Source organism: Lotus japonicus, chromosome 2 (assembly GCF_012489685.1).
Source record: "Lotus japonicus ecotype B-129 chromosome 2, LjGifu_v1.2".
NCBI classification, from domain to species: Eukaryota; Viridiplantae; Streptophyta; class Magnoliopsida; order Fabales; family Fabaceae; genus Lotus; species Lotus japonicus.
The window spans coordinates 86406599-86424471 of NC_080042.1; the positions used below are offsets into that span (position 1 = coordinate 86406599).

At 37.1% G+C, this 17873-nt stretch overlaps 3 protein-coding genes and 1 non-coding gene across 6 annotated transcripts; 2 read left to right on the forward strand and 2 right to left on the reverse strand.

Annotated features, from left to right (window-relative positions):
• Positions 1-734, forward strand: LOC130740476 (histone H4). The gene is made up of 2 exons (XM_057593108.1): positions 1-136; positions 219-734. Exon 2 carries the CDS (start codon positions 238-240, stop codon positions 547-549), a length of 312 nt encoding a protein of 103 aa, XP_057449091.1. The 5' UTR covers positions 1-136; positions 219-237; the 3' UTR covers positions 550-734.
• Positions 735-2305: 1571 nt separating this feature from the next.
• On the reverse strand, positions 2306-5708 carry LOC130740477 (receptor-like protein kinase HERK 1). Its single transcript, XM_057593109.1, has 2 exons — positions 5326-5708; positions 2306-5185 (listed from the first exon to the last, which is right to left on the reverse strand). Exon 2 carries the CDS (start codon positions 5148-5150, stop codon positions 2634-2636), a length of 2517 nt encoding a protein of 838 aa, XP_057449092.1. The 5' UTR covers positions 5151-5185; positions 5326-5708; the 3' UTR covers positions 2306-2633.
• A 3037-nt stretch (positions 5709-8745) lies between these two features.
• LOC130740479 (probable NOT transcription complex subunit VIP2) lies at positions 8746-17450 on the forward strand. Of its 3 annotated transcripts, XM_057593115.1 has the most exons (15): positions 8746-8944; positions 9821-9959; positions 10762-10870; positions 10945-11123; positions 11280-11328; positions 11443-11652; positions 14395-14604; positions 14688-14789; positions 15322-15410; positions 15512-15703; positions 15866-16288; positions 16373-16425; positions 16516-16557; positions 16846-16990; positions 17095-17450. In XM_057593115.1, the coding sequence occupies exons 2-15, from the start codon at positions 9942-9944 to the stop codon at positions 17152-17154; spliced, it is 1881 nt and encodes a 626-aa protein (XP_057449098.1). In that variant the 5' UTR covers positions 8746-8944; positions 9821-9941; the 3' UTR covers positions 17155-17450. The 3 variants fall into 3 exon arrangements, with proteins under 3 accessions (XP_057449098.1, XP_057449097.1, XP_057449096.1); XM_057593114.1 differs by having other exon boundaries at positions 10762-10831; positions 11280-11652; XM_057593113.1 differs by having other exon boundaries at positions 8747-8944; positions 11280-11652.
• On the reverse strand, positions 10790-10870 carry LOC130741660 (small nucleolar RNA snoR35). The gene has a single exon (XR_009020546.1). It is a non-coding gene; the product is annotated as a small nucleolar RNA snoR35 (small nucleolar RNA).
• Positions 17451-17873: the final 423 nt, after the last annotated feature.

The following is a 17873-nucleotide window of genomic DNA, read 5'->3' on the forward strand; positions in this document are numbered from 1 at the left end:
AAAACGCCTCACAGAAACACCCCTCGGATCCACACCCTTGTTCCCATTTCAAATCTGGATCCTATATATAACACCACCCGAAAAAACCAACCCACACAGTAATCACCCAAACTACACATAATCTCTTTTTTTCTCGGTAATTAATCTACTTCATCAATTGCTTAATTAAGTTTCATCCAACTCAATTTCTTGTTCTATTTTTTTGTTAACTGTTGCAGATTGTGATTAGCGATAACAATGTCAGGGCGTGGAAAAGGAGGCAAGGGATTAGGAAAGGGAGGAGCAAAACGACACCGTAAGGTGCTGCGCGACAACATCCAGGGCATAACCAAGCCGGCGATTCGGCGTTTGGCGCGTAGGGGCGGCGTGAAGCGTATCAGCGGCCTTATCTATGAGGAGACACGCGGCGTGCTCAAGATCTTTCTCGAGAATGTGATCCGGGATGCTGTTACGTACACTGAGCACGCGAGGAGGAAGACGGTTACGGCGATGGATGTGGTGTACGCGCTCAAGAGGCAGGGGAGGACTCTGTATGGATTTGGGGGTTAGGGTTTGGTTGTTGAATTTGATTTTGTTGTTTGGTTCTAGCTGTTTTGTGTTGGTGTTGATGGAATGGGAATTGGAAAGTCTTGCTGTCAAGAAAAATGAATGGCTAGGATTGGGTGAGAATAGGTTAATATGCATTGCAATTATGTAATCTAATTACCATTGTAATGGAAATTTTAAGAACCATACATTGTTCCGTGTTTTTAACTTTAATCATTCAGTTCTGGATTCTAATTATGAAACTAGGAAGGTTCAAAAGATCGCTACCGATTGAAAAATCGTGTACAAAGTAATTCCTAGAATTTATTTATAAAGTTTTGGTTGATTATTTCTTGATCCCTGCATTATTATAAATTATGTTTTAGTGTACGAGCAAAGCTAGACAGAACATAGGCTAAGCAAGCTGAGTCATGAAGTTCATTGTTGACAATTCAAGTAGTAGTGTTCCATTGTTTACTCGAGGTATTGCTGAGGAACTGGGGGCCTTATCGAGCACAGGATAGGCCTATTCGTGGGGAATTATTCAAAATGTCAATATTTTACTTCCTTGTTGGACCAATACCAAAGGACAACAAATGTGTGGACTATTTTTTCTAGTAATGGTCAGCTCTTAAAATTGCCATTTTCCTTATAGTTATTTTTAAAATATAGGAACTGAGGTTAAAAAAGAAAATAAAAAGGGATTAAAAACAATAGTTTTTAATAATGCAGGGAAAATATATATTAAAGCTTAATTTTTTTTAAACACAACTCATTCTTTATTTTTATAACATTCCATTTTTTCATCTCACTTTCTAACTCACCGGAAAAGAAAGATCGACATTTTATATATGTATGAAGAATTTTTTCATATGCTTTTTTTTTTTGAAATTTTTGTGCTTATTTAATAAGTCGTTAATATTAGTTTGTTAATAAGTGCTTATAACTTATAAGCCATGCTATGCTTATTTTAATAAATTTATTAAATTAACTTATGAATAAATATGTGTCATATAAGCGCTTAATTAAATTATTTACTCAAACATACCCTTTTGTAACCTTTATGATGATTATGATGGATCTGATGTGTAGTCTTGCATAAATCTGCACTCCTGGATCTCCCTTGTGATATTTTGATTACAAAGGAATCTTGATTCAAAATCAAGATCTAAGGAAGAGAATGCAAACTAAGATCCCTAATGAATAATCAAATAGTTGTCTAAATTACACAATATTTACTTTGAGTAAAATCATCCTAAGTCCCTAACTTAGGTGACCCAATAATATTTTGACATTTATCTTAAAAAATAGTATATCATGACACATGTTAAAATATTATTGAGTCACAAGACTAGGGTGATTATTTTACCTAATATTTACCTCTATTTAGAGAACCCCTTAATCAAATGATTTACATTACTTGCTATTTGGAGAAAATTTGACCCGGTACTGAGTAGAACATCCACATATGTATGTGCATCTAATAAAGAAAGATAAGGCTAAAGAGTTTTGAAGCATATAAAACAAGCCTTTTAACTCAAATCAACTATAAAGAGAAACAAATCAAAGCATGGTGAAAAGAACATTTCAGGAAATCTGCATACTTGGCAGTTAGCTAAAACAAGTTATGTTTCAGCACTTATCTTGTACAAAATAACCACATCTCTATTTTGCAGTTTATAGCATGTTTGGAAATCCTTCTATAATTGATTCTAAACCCAAAGTTAATTCTAGAAAGTAGTTTCTAGGTGCTGCAATTGATTATGAGGAGAAATAAGCGGATTCAAACATGTCATAATACATTTCAAGATTCAGCTGTTTCTGTAAGTGGTAAGGTACCTCAATAATACATTCACACAACTTGCATTCACTTTTTTTCAAAATAATCAAGTCCAAACTTCAGAAATCTAAACATGGAAATGTATTGTTCAGATACCAATTAACCAAACATGTTTCACTAACTCTGGTATTTCTATACAACTCTATAAATTGTGAAGTGTCTCAATCCTCTGTGAGGGGGCAGAGAATTATTGTGCAGAAGACAAGTCACCAACATCATAAAAGAAAAGTAATGTAATTGCAGATTTTAGAAAATGTAGTATTCAAATTCACCTCCCCTCAGACTTCACTAGCTGTGAGAACACCTTACTCATAGAAACACCAGATAGATCATCAAGACTTGATGCTTCAAACTGAACCGCAGAAAAACTCGCTTCATTGCTGAAGTTGTTGACCTGTGGAGAGAGTTCACCGATCATATTCGTACTGTTCTCTTCAGGATCACCTTGAACAACAGCCTCTTGAAGTTGGAGAGCATACTCCAAATTCCACAACACATCTCCCATTGAAGGTCTGTCAACACCGAAATCAGCCAAGCATTTTTCAGCGGTTTCACCAAACTTCCTTAAAGAATCTGGTCTGATTTTCCCAGCAAGTGTTGGATCTATGATTTGATCCAGTTGCCCTCTCTTCTGCCACTTCATTGACCATTCTGCCAAGTTCACCATTTCTCTCGGAAGCGATGGGTCTATCACCGGCCTCGCGCATAGGACCTCGAGCAGAACTACCCCGAATGAATACACATCAGACTTTTCTGTTAGCTGTTGCCTCCTAAAATACTCTGGATCAAGGTACCCAAAACTCCCTTTAACAGCTGTGCTCACATGAGTCTGGTCAATTTCTGGCCCCGTCTTTGATAGTCCGAAATCAGCGACTTTAGCCATAAGGTTCTCATCAAGCAGGATATTCGCAGATTTCACATCGCGGTGAATAACCGCTTTAGCATAACCAGTATGAAGGTAATGCAGTCCTCTCGCTGCTCCAATGCATATCTCAAGTCTCTCCTTCCAGCTTAAGCTCGGGAGACCTGAACCATACAAATGACTCTTGAGAGTTCCTTTCTCCATATACTCATAGATCAAGATCATCTCATTCTTTTCATCACAATAGCCAATCAAGGATACCAGATGGCGGTGGCGGAACTGAGACAGCATTTCAATTTCGGTTCGGAACTCAGCAAGCCCTTGCTCCGACCAAGGATTCCCCCTCTTAACAGCAACTTTAGTACCATCATTCAATTCTCCCTTGTACACCTTGCCAAAACCACCAATGCCAATAACCCAACTCTCATCAAAATTGTTTGTAGCCTCCAGAACAGCCACAATAGGGATGCGGTACCCGAAATTCGAAGCAGCACTTGCTGCCGTGCCATGGGAATATTTACTTCCCATTGTGTGAGAAGTTCCACCATTGACTGATATAGGAATCCATGTCTTCGAATCTGTTTCTCGTGCCGACCATGTTCTCTTCTTGCGCACTACAAAGAAAACTCCAACCAGGACTAGCGCAACAAATATCCCAACACTCACCCCAACCATCACAGCAACTTTCTTAGAACTTGAACCAGAATTACTACTAGAAATAGGAACAGCTATTGATGCACTGAGACTGCTCTCAGAATTGTTCATTTTCATGATCTCAAGTCCATTCAAAATAGCATTAGGATAATCACTATTCAGAGTAGAAGGGCCAATACTCACAAGAATTTTGTTGCTGACAGATGGGGAAGTAACCAAATCCATATAATAAGGAGTGGCCAAAATATTATCATTTTCTATACTGAGATCAAGATCCTTCGCAGCCAAAGAGGAATCAACGTAAACATTGAAATAGAGCTGATTGAGACCTTTACTAACTATGTCACAGAAGTGAAGACGAACAAGGTACTGAAATCCAGGTTCCACATTAAACTTCCATGTCACATTGAAATTACTACGAGGATCGTACTCCGAGTTCATCTCTATCAGAGTACCATAGACAGAAGGCGGTGCAGTATTTTGTGTTGGTCCACCCTCTACATACTTAACAGAACCTACGCTAGAAAAATTCTTAGCCGTGTTAGGTTCTATAAGAAAGCTACGATCTTGAACCCAACTACGATGAAGGGGGTCACTGAAAGAGGAAACAATAGGACCACCCATGTTAACCCTGAAAACTGTCTCAAATGCTTGTGCCAACAACCCTGAGTAGCTTGTTCGCGGATTTAGCGTGGTAGCATCATCAGCAATGAGATCATCAGGGACTGAAACAACTTCAATGGCATTCACAAAAGCAATGGAATTGGTGGAAGGGGTAAAAGTGATCACAAGGGTTTCTGAGGTCACATTCACTGAGTACTCCTTCATAACAGGATTTTGATTCACAGTAAAGTTACTGAGAAGGACATTGTTTTGTGTGGTGACAGCGAAATTCGCAGCACTCAAATTGTGATTCTCATATGCAAATGCAAAGAAATAAAGACGGATCCAGTGCCTCCCCTTTTGGTTCATAGGGAATGTGTATTTTGAGGATGCATTGAAAATCCTTGCTGTTTGATAGAGAGGTGCATCAGTGGAGGAAGTGATTGATTTCAAGGAGGTATTGGCAAGAATGTCTTGTGGGGTGGAAAGGAAATTCTTGAAGAAACTATCTGATGTGAAATTTCGGCCATTTATTGAAGTGTTTGAAGGTGCACCACAATCTATAAGATAATTATCTAGAGGAACAAATTTAGCAGAAGAACATACCAAGGGAAAGATTGATATGGCACAGATGAATAATAAGCAAATTTCTCTACAACCACACATGGCTTTGATGGTGTTTTTCAATCTTAGAAAGAGTGCTGGTACATGCAAGGAAAGAAAACAATGAACTTTCTAATCAAGAATCACAAAACTGAAGAAGTGGCAAACAGAGAAACAGAGAAAACAGAGAATGAATAGAACAAGAATGAAACTGAAAAGTGAAGATTTCTGATTTCACCTTTGAATTGAATGCCTTCAGAGCTGCAACAGAACCAGCAAGACTCAAGCCAGAGAGAGAGAGAGAGAGCACGAGACAACTATGAAATACAGACTACCCTTTTGCTAAATTGAAAGGAAATCGATGATGCACATGGGTGGAAGAAGAAGATGAAACGCATGTTCAAGACAAGCTGGTATAAACTGATGACAACCTTAGTCCTAGATTCTTTCATGTTTTTATATTCTGAGAGAGAGAAAAGAGGAAAGAAAACGCTGAAACAATCAACATGGTCAAAACTCAAAAGGAGTATTAAAATTGAAACACGGTGTTTAATGAACTGGTTTATGGAGTGAAACCATGATTACCGAATCTAATGTCTGTGAAGGAAAAGATTAAAATATGGATTAAAGGAAATAAATTAAGGCAGGTGAGTTGGTAACTCGTTGATAAGCAATAAAAACATACTGTTATGTATCGGCAAGCACAAGTAACAGATGATGAATGTTTATATACCATTAATATTTGCTTGTGGGCTCGCTTGCTTTTGCTGACAGTATGAATGAACCGATAAAGGTCGGTAAGCGTGACAGGAGTATATAATACTATAGTTTATATAAGATTTCCTTTTACAAGTAATAATATTTTATAGTCCCTCAAGACTCAAGTAGTTGAGTTTCATTCCTTTTGAATGAAAAAAAATCTATTAATCAACCTACTATGTTTACAATGAAATGAAAGACTAGTCTTATAATTATTGAAAAAGTAATAGTATTGCAGTTCGTTAGTTAGATTTAAAATTGAGACTCAATTTGTCCTTTATGCCAATTTGGACCTTTTTTTTTTTTCCATTTTATGTTAAATTCGCACCTCATTGAGTATTTTCATGTTTAGAAACGATATCATATTTAAAAATGGATACAACTAAATAAGAGTTAAAGCAAACTTGTCCAAACCTGTTTCATGAACACCCCTCACAGGGAAAGATGATTCAAAACCTAACAAAAGACTGAAATTGATCACTACCGGTTACCACCAGTATAGGAAAGGATAAGGAATGGTGAAATTAGGCAATATTGCAGGGCATAAATTATTGGATTGCACGTTATAATGTGACATTAGTTGCCACTCGTTCAGGAGGAAGAAAATGTAAAGGAGATAGAGAGAGAAAGTGTTACTAAAACACCTGGCTGATATATGGCATTATCAATGACACATGCAGTTTCCACTATTATTGGGTGCGATCTGGAATCCATGTCAGTAATGAATTGTTTTCAAAATTGAAAATGATATTGATAGATAACATTCTACAATTCATTCCTTTCGTGGGTGCAAGAGAATAAACCCTTTTTTTTTTTTTCAAATTCTGTGGTACCCTGGAATTCTTTTGGGTACGGTACCCCGAATAGATGAAATTGTGAAATTGAAGGGTAGAGAAAGAGAGACAATTAGACATTTTAACTTTTGTTGGAATCTTAGAAATCATGCTCGTTGTTGCAGCTCTTTTTAAGTCAGAATCTAGTGGTGGAAGTGAAAATGTATGCGATGTAAGAACAAGAGAGTTATCGACCACAATAAGGGTGAGATATAAATTGGTGTCTGGCGAACAACAAGATAATGAGATAATCTACTAAAATGCTCATGAATGATGGTGCTAGAAGCTTTTAGAAGTTAAAATTTTTGGAGATAAATAAGTTTTACATCATTTAAGGTACCGTACCCTCATTTGGTGAAATGCAAATACAAACGGATATAAACGGGTATGATAAACAACTTAATTGGTGTTTATTAAATAAATACTTTATTATATGTATTTTATATCAAAAGAAATCAGCAAGGGGGTTCGCGCGTCTTAGGAGTGGATTTTCTTTTCTGGTCTTTCCAACATGTTATTGACACATTACCTGATAGATTGGAAATGTTTTATCTTGATTCGACCAGTTTAAAATTAAAAAGCAGTTTATATTAGAGGTTGTCTACATGAAAGTAATCGTAATTATAACTTAATCAAGATAAGGTTCAAGTTGAAATTCAAATTAGAATTATGATTATATCTTTTTTTTTTATATGAAATCAAATTCCTTTTTTATAGTTTTAATTTGTTATGGTCGGGACATGGGAAATTTGGGATGCATTTGTTTATTATTCATATCTCGAACATTGCCCTATGCCTTTGAGACTTAGTGGTTCATAAGTCATAACCAGTGAGATTTGACGCGACTTAATACCATGATGCCATAGGAGATGGTGGTCCATTTCGGTAGCGTAACTCCGAGGCTTGAACCAAACAACGCTGATGTGTGGACATGGGATGGTAACAAGACTGGTAGGTACACAGTGAGGAAGCGTTACTCCTAGCTCCGCGATCAAAACCTGCCACCTACATCAGTTCAAAATTGAGATTGGATGTGGAAGCTCCTTAATTATTTCGGAGAAGGCCCGAATGTTTGTGTGGTTGTGCCTCCATGATGCGATTCCGGTGAACTCCAATGAGTTTAGATGCCACATGGATGTGCCTGAATCCTGTACGAGGTGCTCTTCACCGAGGGATGAAGATATTCATAGTTTGAGGGACTGTCATCACTCTCATGAATTGTGGAGCAAAATGGGTGCATGGAGTTGGGTGAACTTCGGGTCCTTGGGTCTCTCGAATTAGACCATTTTCCATACGAGGAGCAGCCACGCTCTTTGTTTCCTTGCCGGTCTTTTGGGTGTGTGGAAATGATGTTTTGTCACGTGATTCTGGTCCCTTACCCATGGCCGCTGGAAATTGCTTGGAGGAAAATTTGCCATGAACATGATGAGTTCCTTCGGTTTCTCCAACCAGACTTGCTTAATGGAGAGCATGACATGATGGGCTCAGGCTAGCAACGCCCTACAGATTTTATGGAATTGAACGTGTATGATAGCTTTTGGGAGGTTGATGGTTCCATGGGCGGTGGTGGTGTCTTTCGTGACAATACATGTGGTTGGGTCGTTGGCTTTATGGAGCGTGGTAGGGATGGGAGCTCATTTTTTTGCAAAGGCACTAGCTCTTTGAGACGAGCTTCATTTTGTTTGGGACCATGGAACTCATAAGCTCTTGTGTGAATTAGATTGCCTGGACTTGGTTACCACAATAGCAAATCAGGATAGTGCGGAAACTTATATCCATGGCTCTATCCTTCGTGAGATCAGGGAGGTGTTGGGTAGGAGTTGGCGTATCGATCTTTCTTGGGTTGCTCGCGAGGGAAATTCGGTAGCGGATTAACTTGCTAAACATGACTCTTTTCTCCCCTCCCTTAAAATTTTCAGTTTTTTTTTTTAAATCGCAATTAAACCGACTCAAAGTCTGGAAATTGGGCCCAAGGTGAAGGTGGTGTCCAATCCAATCTAATCTATATTGGCAGCTAGGCCCCACCGACTGCAGAATTATATCCTCTATTTTCATTTTCCAACTGAATTTTATAAATCGTAAAACAGAACTTTCCTTTCCTTTCCTTTCCTTGTGTCCGTCGTCGTTGAAAACTGAATTGAAAACCCACCCAAACCGAACCTCAATCTCTATCTCTCTCTCTGCACCTTTGGCTTTCGTTTTCTTGCTCCGATTTAGGGCACTCAAACTCGCTCGTTGACTCAGTTGCTTTGATCTACTCCTCAGGTACTCAACTTCGATCTACTCTGCTTTCCACTCCTTCTATTAGATCCTCGTTGTTACATGCTTTCCTCACTCATAATTCACTGCTTTTGCTGCTTCTGTTCAACTTCTTAAGCTTCGGTTTATATTTTCAATGCTTAGTTTGATTTGAAATCCTTCTGTTGCCAATGGTTGTTGCGTGGTTTATTTCTTTGTACAGTGTAGTTTTTTCGTTTACTGTTTGTTAACCATAGGGAAGAAACAAGGTGTGTGTATGCAATTGGAGATTTAGTGTGATTAATTGAACTTAACTCATTGTTATTGATTCAGTGTACTGCTTGGACAATTTGGTTTGACTGTGGTTTCTGCTTCTTCGCAATAAGAGCAAATGAGATCAAATTTGACTTAGGGTTCAAGGTGTAATGATGCATAATTCACTTTTAATGTGTCAAAGTATGCTTATCGGATCTATTTTTGTGGTTTAAATTGTGGTTGGAGTTAACAATTTTTCTGTAAACAGAAAGTTGTGGTCTATGTTGTATTGATACAGGTACAGTGGCCGTACGGCACCGGATACGTGATTTAAAAAAAAAAACTGGGGTACGGGTACGCCTAAGTTGCCGATCCCGGCAGGTTCCCATCCCAGCCTTGGATGTTTTCACATAAATTATAAGGAGAGTTTTACAGAGTATCATGAGGATTAAATGTTAAAACCTGGAGGACTTGTAGGTTCTTTAGTTTAGAAAAGGGAACTAGATTGCAGTGGGACAAATTGTCATATTTGGATTTAACATTCATTTTTGTGTTGCTTTTGCTTTTTTGTTTTCATGTATGCTTGCAAGTTTCAACTGTTTTGCCACATACCTTATTATGTCTTTAATGCCATGTTATTCTATTTAGGTTGTTGGTTATTTGCAAGGAAGCTCTCTTCAGTCTTCAGTTTGTTTTGGACAATTCTGGATACAAAGGAGGATTGTTTCAGCAAGGAATGAATTTTGGCTCGACCTTTTGAAATTCATCAATGTCGGGGTTACTAAATGTATTTCCATATAACCTGAAAAACTTATCATTTTTTTTCATATCTCTTGGAGATTATGTGTAATATTTAATATTTCCTTTCACTCTTTTGCTTGGCCATGGCTACTCAATTGCTATAATGTAGTTGTTTGATTCATTTTCATTGAAAATATTGACTTTCTCTTCCTAGGTTGGAGTAGATGGCTTATATTGGGGTTTGATTCAAGTAGGTTCTAATATTTGATCTGTTTGGTAAATGATGTATTGCAGACATGCATGGTGGCTTTGAGTTTTATTTATTTTAAGAGTATTATGTGGTTAAAATGTTTCACTAATTCATCACACGCCAATATGCCATCGATTCTTGCTTTTTGTGGTTTGAGTGTGTATGCGGTTTTTAGAATGCTCTGCCAACATTTTTTATGCATGGATTTGAAGATTTGAGATGTTTGAGAAACTATCCAAAAGGAAAGTGACATAAATTCAAAAACTAGGTTATGTAGTTGGGGCAGAATAGTAGGACGTTTTCCACACTTTTTTTGTGACAGATTTTTTGTTTCTTTTTTACTACTGACATTTTCCTCTGAACATGGTTAGGAAATTATAGATTGCCAGGAAACTCTTAATATTTAAAACTGAAGCCTGTTATTAAACAATACAGGCCTTATACTTGTTGGGGGCATCAAATAGAATGATAATGCATTTCATAACTTGTAGTATTAATATTTTTTAAAATCTCCTAAGGCGTTGATTCCCACTTCTAGATTTTATTGCTTTTAACATGTTTACCATAAATGTAAATAATAACTGATTTTTATTTGCAGTCTTCTCTGAATGGATCTGCTTCAAATCTTCCAGATGGCGCTGGGCGGTCTTTTGCTACATCATTCTCTGGTCAGTCTGGTGCAGCCTCCCCAATTTTTCATCACACTGGTGGGGAGCATTTGCTGGATATATTTCATATTTTCCTCCTATTTAGTTGTATAATTACTAGGTTCTTGCTGCAGGATCTATTCAGGGGTTGCACAACATTCATGGGAGCTTTAATGTTCCCAATATGTCTGGTACACTCACATCAAGAAACTCAACAATAAATAATGTTCCGTCTGGGGGTGTTCAACAACCAACAGGGAGCCTTTCTAGTGGAAGATTTACATCAAACAATCTCCCTGTTGCACTTTCACAGGTATGTGTTATTTCATGTGTTTGACTATTAAGACAGCTTGGGGTAATACCGTAATAGCTGAAATATTGGGTCTACTATCACCTCTTGTTTCTGTAAATTTATTTTTGCTGTTATGTTATTTACCATTTTTTCCATCTGTTGCGTATATATTTGCAGTTATCTCATGGAAGCTCCCATGGACATTCTGGAGTCACCAATAGAGGAGGTATAAGTGTTGTAGGAAACCCTGGATTTAGTAGTAGCACAAATGGAATTGGTGGTTCTATTCCTGGGATTCTTCCAACATCAGCTGCGATTGGTAACCGAAATGCTATTCCAGGATTGGGAGTATCCCCAATTTTGGGAAATGCAGGTCCTCGAATCACAAGCTCCGTGGGAAACATGGTTGGAGGGGGAAACATTGGAAGGACTGGTGGAGGATTGTCTGTGCCTGGTCTTACTTCTCGTCTAAATTTGGGTGCAAACAGTGGATCTGGTGGTCTAAGTATTCAAGGACAGAATCGATTGATGAGTGGTATGCTTCCCCAAGGTATGCATCTTTATAGCCACAAACGCATTAAAATGGTGTCGAAGTAATTTTTCTCCTATGTGATTCTGTTCTGATGATGACTTGTTGATGTTATCTTCACATTTTGCATCAATTTCTTTCTGAAGGCTTATGTATTTATTTGCTCCAAAATTTGTTTAATTAGTTCCTTTACTTATAAAATTAATTGTGCAATGAAATTTATTACTAGACTCCTTTTCAAGGATAAGTTTATTTTCTTGCTAGTTTCAATTTCTTGGATGCTGTGTAGTAGTGTCTTGTTCATAGCATCGATCGGTAAGTGATTTGATAATTTTTAGAAGTTAGTCTCTTACAACCGTGATTGGTCAACATAATTTAGTTTCTTCAGTCATGGTCCTGCTATGGGGTAATGCTTTCTTGTGTATCTTACCATCTTTCATTTTTGTGTGATGAGGGAGGGGTAATGCTTTAATGCTTCATGCTATGGACATACTATATATATCATCTCTGTCGTCTCAAGTATCACTGGAAATATAGTAGTTTTTTTCCTACTTTTCTTCCTCCCATCTGTATTATGGAGTACTGTGAAGTTGAGAGAAAGTGTTGGAAACAGACAAGAAATCTGAGAACTTTTTAGAATAAGATTTTGATTTCATTATTACTTAATGTGTATGTAGAATGGTATTTGTTTATACTTTCTATACAAAGACAAGAGATGGCTTTAACCTCTAACAGCATCAGGCAACCGTTATGATGACAACTGTCATCCAACTGCCGGATGTGCCAGCCCCTCGATAATACATGTGAAATATAATTCTTATTGTGATGAGTTTAACTACAGAGTCTCAGAATAGTCAAAACCATGTCTTTGATGGAATCCTTTGGCCACTAACCTGGCCTTGGACTTGTTGATAGTATCATTAGGGTTCTCCTTTACTCTAAACACCCACTTACAGCCAATAGGGTACCAGTTAGCCAGGAACTTTACCAATGACCAAGTATTGTTTCTCATTAAGGCATCATATTCTTCTCTCATTGCAGCCAACCACCTAGATCAGATAAGGTATGTTTAATGGTTGCAGGTTCAGCTTGTGCGAGTAACAGGGCAGTGATAAGTGAAGTGTTGTTACAATCTATCTAGCACGTGGTTGCATGTGCACATTAGCAGGATGAATGAATGGTGAAGGCTGGGAGATACTAAAAGGTGTAGGTGAGGTGGGATAGGAATGTGAAGTAGAGGGAGGCTGCTGAGAGGAGTGTTGAAGGGCTGTTGAGAAACACTAGCAGATGCAGAGTGCTGTTGAGAGACACTTGCAGCAGAACTGACAGAGCTGTGGTTTGGCACCAAAGATGGTGCTGGAAGGTTGGGAACTAGAGGAATAGTTGCTGGGATACCAGAGGAAGGTACAAGAGACTGATTAGATTGAAACAGTTTTATAGATAAAAATTCAACCTGCAGTGTCTAGATATTTATCGTCTTTACGGGTAGGGGAATAACCTAGAGAAAGCACTCTTGAGAATGATATGGCAGCTTAGATGTGTTGTATGGCTTAAGAAATGGAAAACATGCACATCAAAACAGTTTAATAAACCTGCGATTAGGAAGTTGACTGAACAATTTGAAATAAGGACTTTGGTTTTGGAGGGCAAGGGTTTGCAGCCGATTTAAGTGGCCGTAAGAAAAGCATAGTCCCAATAATGAAGTGGCAACTTGCCATGTGCAGCACTTGCTAGAAGAGACAGACCAGTCTCAACTATGTGCATATGCTTTCTTTCAACACTCCCATTTTGGTGGTGAGTAGGGGGTCAAGTCCCAAATCAGCCAAGAACTGTGGCAGGGATCTAAATTCTCCCCCAATCAGTTTATACGGCCTTGAGTTAATGATTCAGTTACCAAGTTAGCCATGGTTTAAAATTGGATAAAGGTTTTTAAATGTGTTAGATTTGTTTTTCTAACTCTAAGGGGATAGATCCAAGTTAATAGGCATCAACATATGTTAGGAAATAATATATCCACAAGAGGTCTCTTGGGAATCTGGTCCCCATAAATCTGCAAATGCCAATTCTAAGGGAGTGTGATAGACAGTAGATGATGTGTATGATGGTAATCTGTGAGCTTTGCCCCAATAGCAGGTTCTAGAATCAGTGAAATTGAATTTATTCTGGTAATGGTATATTACAATGAATTTATTTCGTATTACGATGAATAAGGGCAGCTTTAAGAGCCTCATTATTAGGGTGCCCGAATCTATAATGGCACATTTCATGCACATAGGGACCTAAAACTACTGAAAAACTTGTTAAAGAACTTTGCATGTTTGAGATTTATATATAATGCGTGTTAAAATAATTTTTTTGATGCATGTTGATAGAACCTGTTGCAGAAGAAAAGAAGTAAATAAGTAGTTAGAGTTGAATAAGGATAGTTGGTTGTATATTAGTTGGGTGGTTAGCTTAAATAGATGGAGGATAGTAGATCACTCATTCTGCTTTTTTATCATTTGAGGCCTGAATCAATAGCTCTGTTGTACAAAGGGGAAATGCTTTGTGAGAGGGAAACCCTTGCAAGGTAATTGTGTCCTTACGGTATAAACAACTATCAAAGCATTCTTTTTCCTCTTCTTTCTCTATTTTATCCCATTCTGAACCCATTTCTGGTTCCCAAAACAGGATGAATACAAACATATTTTTTCCTTTAATTAATGTCAGTTGATTTTACATAAATATATTTTACTTTGTTGTGACAACATCTCCTTGATTCAGGATCTCCACAGGTACTTTCAATGCTAGGAAATTCTTATCCTAGTGCTGGAGGCCCATTTTCCCAAAGCCATATTCAAGGAGTGAATAACTTGAACTCTATGGGGATGTTGAATGATGTGAATTCCAATGACACTTCACCTTTTGATATCAATGACTTCCCTCAACTGACCAGTCGTCCTGGTTCTGCTGGAGGGCCTCAAGGACAGTTGGGTATGTGAAGGAAAATATTATTATATATTTGATATGTTTGTTTACTTTACAGACAAAGTAATGATACAATTGAAAAATTCCAGGTTCGTTACAGAAACAGGGTCTTGGAGTTAGTCCCATTGTTCAACAAAACCAAGAGTTTAGCCTTCAAAATGAAGAATTCCCTGCTTTACCAGGATTCAAAGGTGCAGTATGTTTGACAACGATATTCGACATAATTGGTTATTACACATTTGTTTGCAATTTTGGCTGCAATTATATAATCATATTGTATAAATACCATCTAGTTTGTAGGTTAAGATGTTTCCTTTTAAAGAGATGAGTGGTAGGATGAAATTTATGCTTTCTCTTTAGAATCTTCTGGATCTGCATCCACATTTACTTTCAGTGCTTGGATTTATTTCTATGTATTTTATTCCCATATTGCTTTTTTGATCAATTTTGCTATGTATATGTCCTATTTTTGAGTGTCAAGTTGATCATCTGTATTAGCTGTTATAAGATTAGTGATGATGCTTTAATATCTCTAAATGTTGCAGAGGATTTAACTATTTCTTAGGTTTGCACTGATGAATCTTTGATTTATATGATGAAAATGACAACCTAGTGACTTTCACACCAATTTTGCTCACCTCTCTTTATTTGCAGAATTCTTCTAGATTTAAAGTTGCTCAATTTACTTCACTATTTGTTTATATGACTATATTATTTATACAGGTGGTAATGCAGATTATACTATGGATATGCACCAGAAAGAACAACTTCATGACAATGCTGTGTCAATGATGCAATCTCAGCATTTCTCTGTGAGCTACATGTTCTAAATGATTAACAAGCCTCTATATACATATCCTGTCTATAATATTCATGGATCAGAAACTGTTCTTACCATGCTTTCAATCTTCAGATGGGGAGGTCTGCTGGTTTCAGCTTGGGGGGAGCATATTCATCACATCGAGCACAACAGCAACAACAACATACTCCCTCCATCAGTAGTGGCAATGTTTCGTTTTCATCTGTTAACAATAACAACCAAGATCTTCTCCATCTTCATGGGTCGGATATTTTTCCATCTTCACATTCAGCCTATCATTCACAGGTCTGCATGTCTGTATTCTTGTATAGGGGAATTTGTTCTTTTAATGAATAAGCCTCTCTCATTTAACTTGTCTTTCAATATGAGGTGCCCTCTCAAACTAATATTGTCTTTCCCTCTAGCAAGCATTCCTGACATTCGAACCACTTATGGATTTTGATTTAGACCAGTGGACCTCCTGGCATTGGATTAAGGCCTTTAAATTCTCCAAATACAGTTTCTGGTATGGGTTCATATGATCACCTCATTCAGCAATATCAACAGCAGCAGAACCAGTCTCAGTTCCGTCTTCAAATGTCAGCTGTAAGCCAATCTTTTAAAGATCAGGGCATGAAGTCTATGCAAACTGCACAATCTACCCCAGATCCATTTGGTTTGCTTGGCTTGCTAAGCGTGATCAGGATGAGTGACCCTGACCTGACATCTCTTGCTCTTGGAATTGATCTTACTACACTTGGGTTAAATTTGAATTCATCAGAGAATCTTCACAAGACTTTTGCATCTCCATGGTCTGAAGACCCAACTAAGGCTGACCCAGAGTTTAGTGTGCCACAATGTTATTACACTAAACAACCACCTACTCTTCATGTAAGTTCTTTTATTATGTTTTGTAATTTCATTTCCCTATTGTCAAACCTTTCCTTTGGGCTAATTGTTTATTGCATGATGCAGCAAGGTTATTTTTCAAAGTTTTCGGTGGAAACATTGTTTTACATCTTTTACAGGTGCTGTTAAAATCTAAAACCTTGCTTTTTCATTGACTTGCTTGGTATTATAATCAAATATAAGATTTATCTTTTTTTAATTTTTTGCAGCATGCCCAAAGATGAAGCACAGTTATATGCTGCAAATGAGCTGTACGCACATTTCCTTCATTCCATCGTTTTTTTTTGTTTTTTTAATGTTTGGTTAATTTGGGCTTATTTTAAAATTATTTTGGGATGGTAACAATTTTGGGATCAAATCAACTGGTTTAGTGGTTAATCCAGACAAGGTTGGCACATTAACCACCCTTTGTTAACCACTTATCCAGTTTGAGTATTTGTGAATTACAAATATTGTGACAGGAATTCCGTAATTGTTATTATCTGAATTGTTTTTTCCAATCCAATCATTTCTAACGATGTATGGGTTATTGCTTTCAGTAACAACAGAGGATGGTTTTATCACAAAGAGCTTCGTCTTTGGTTGATAAGAGTTCCCAACATAGAGCCACTGGTTAAAACAAACACACATGAGAGAGGATCATATCACTGTTTTGAACCAAACACATTCGAAATCATCCGCAAGGTTAGTTTTAGACAACATTATATCAGTGATGTTCCTTAAGTTCTGCTGTTTTCCCGCTACAAGCATTGTTCTATTTTTTGCCTCTAATTTATGACCTCTTGCAGGATAATTTTGTCCTACAGTATGAGTTGTTGGAAAAGAGACCTCATCTGCCTCAACATTGAGGAGGATTCCAAAACATCATTGTAAAGTGTCGATTATGGTTTTAATTCCTTAGAAAGTCATTTTGTAGCTGTGGTGTTCCTTCATTTGGGCATTTCTTATAATCTTGTTGATTTAGCGATCCAAGCCAGTATCTATCTTTCCCCTGCCTTAATATTAACAATAATCAAGTAGGTGTCAAGATAACCTAGCCGTCTGTCATGATTTTCTGCCAGCTTTGTAAAATACACAGAAAAACAACTGAATTAAAATTGGTTGTCTTGGAGTTATTCTCCTAATGCTGAAATAATTTATCTTAGGGTGTGTTTGAGTCTTAATTAAACACTTTCAATAAATACTTATCATAAGCTTATTTGAGAAGTTTATTTCAAAAGGACCTTATATATAAGGATAAGTGCTTATTTATTAACTAATTAGGTTACATAACATCTATTTAAGTGTTAATGTTATAAGATAAAAATAAATTAGCACTTCCAAATGCATTCTTAGCTGTTAGGATTGCTGGATGGAGTTCCTATGTGTAAATTATTCCCCAAACATAGTTCATATTACAGCCTGCAGGAGAACATTTCATTCTGCTGAAATCAAATACATAAATATGGATGAAAGAAACAATGTTTTACAAAGAATTTCTTTTTCATCTTATAGAAATTATTACAGGTATCAATTTATTCAACAATTTGGGTCGTTGGCATTTTTGTATTTCTAGTTTAGATATTCT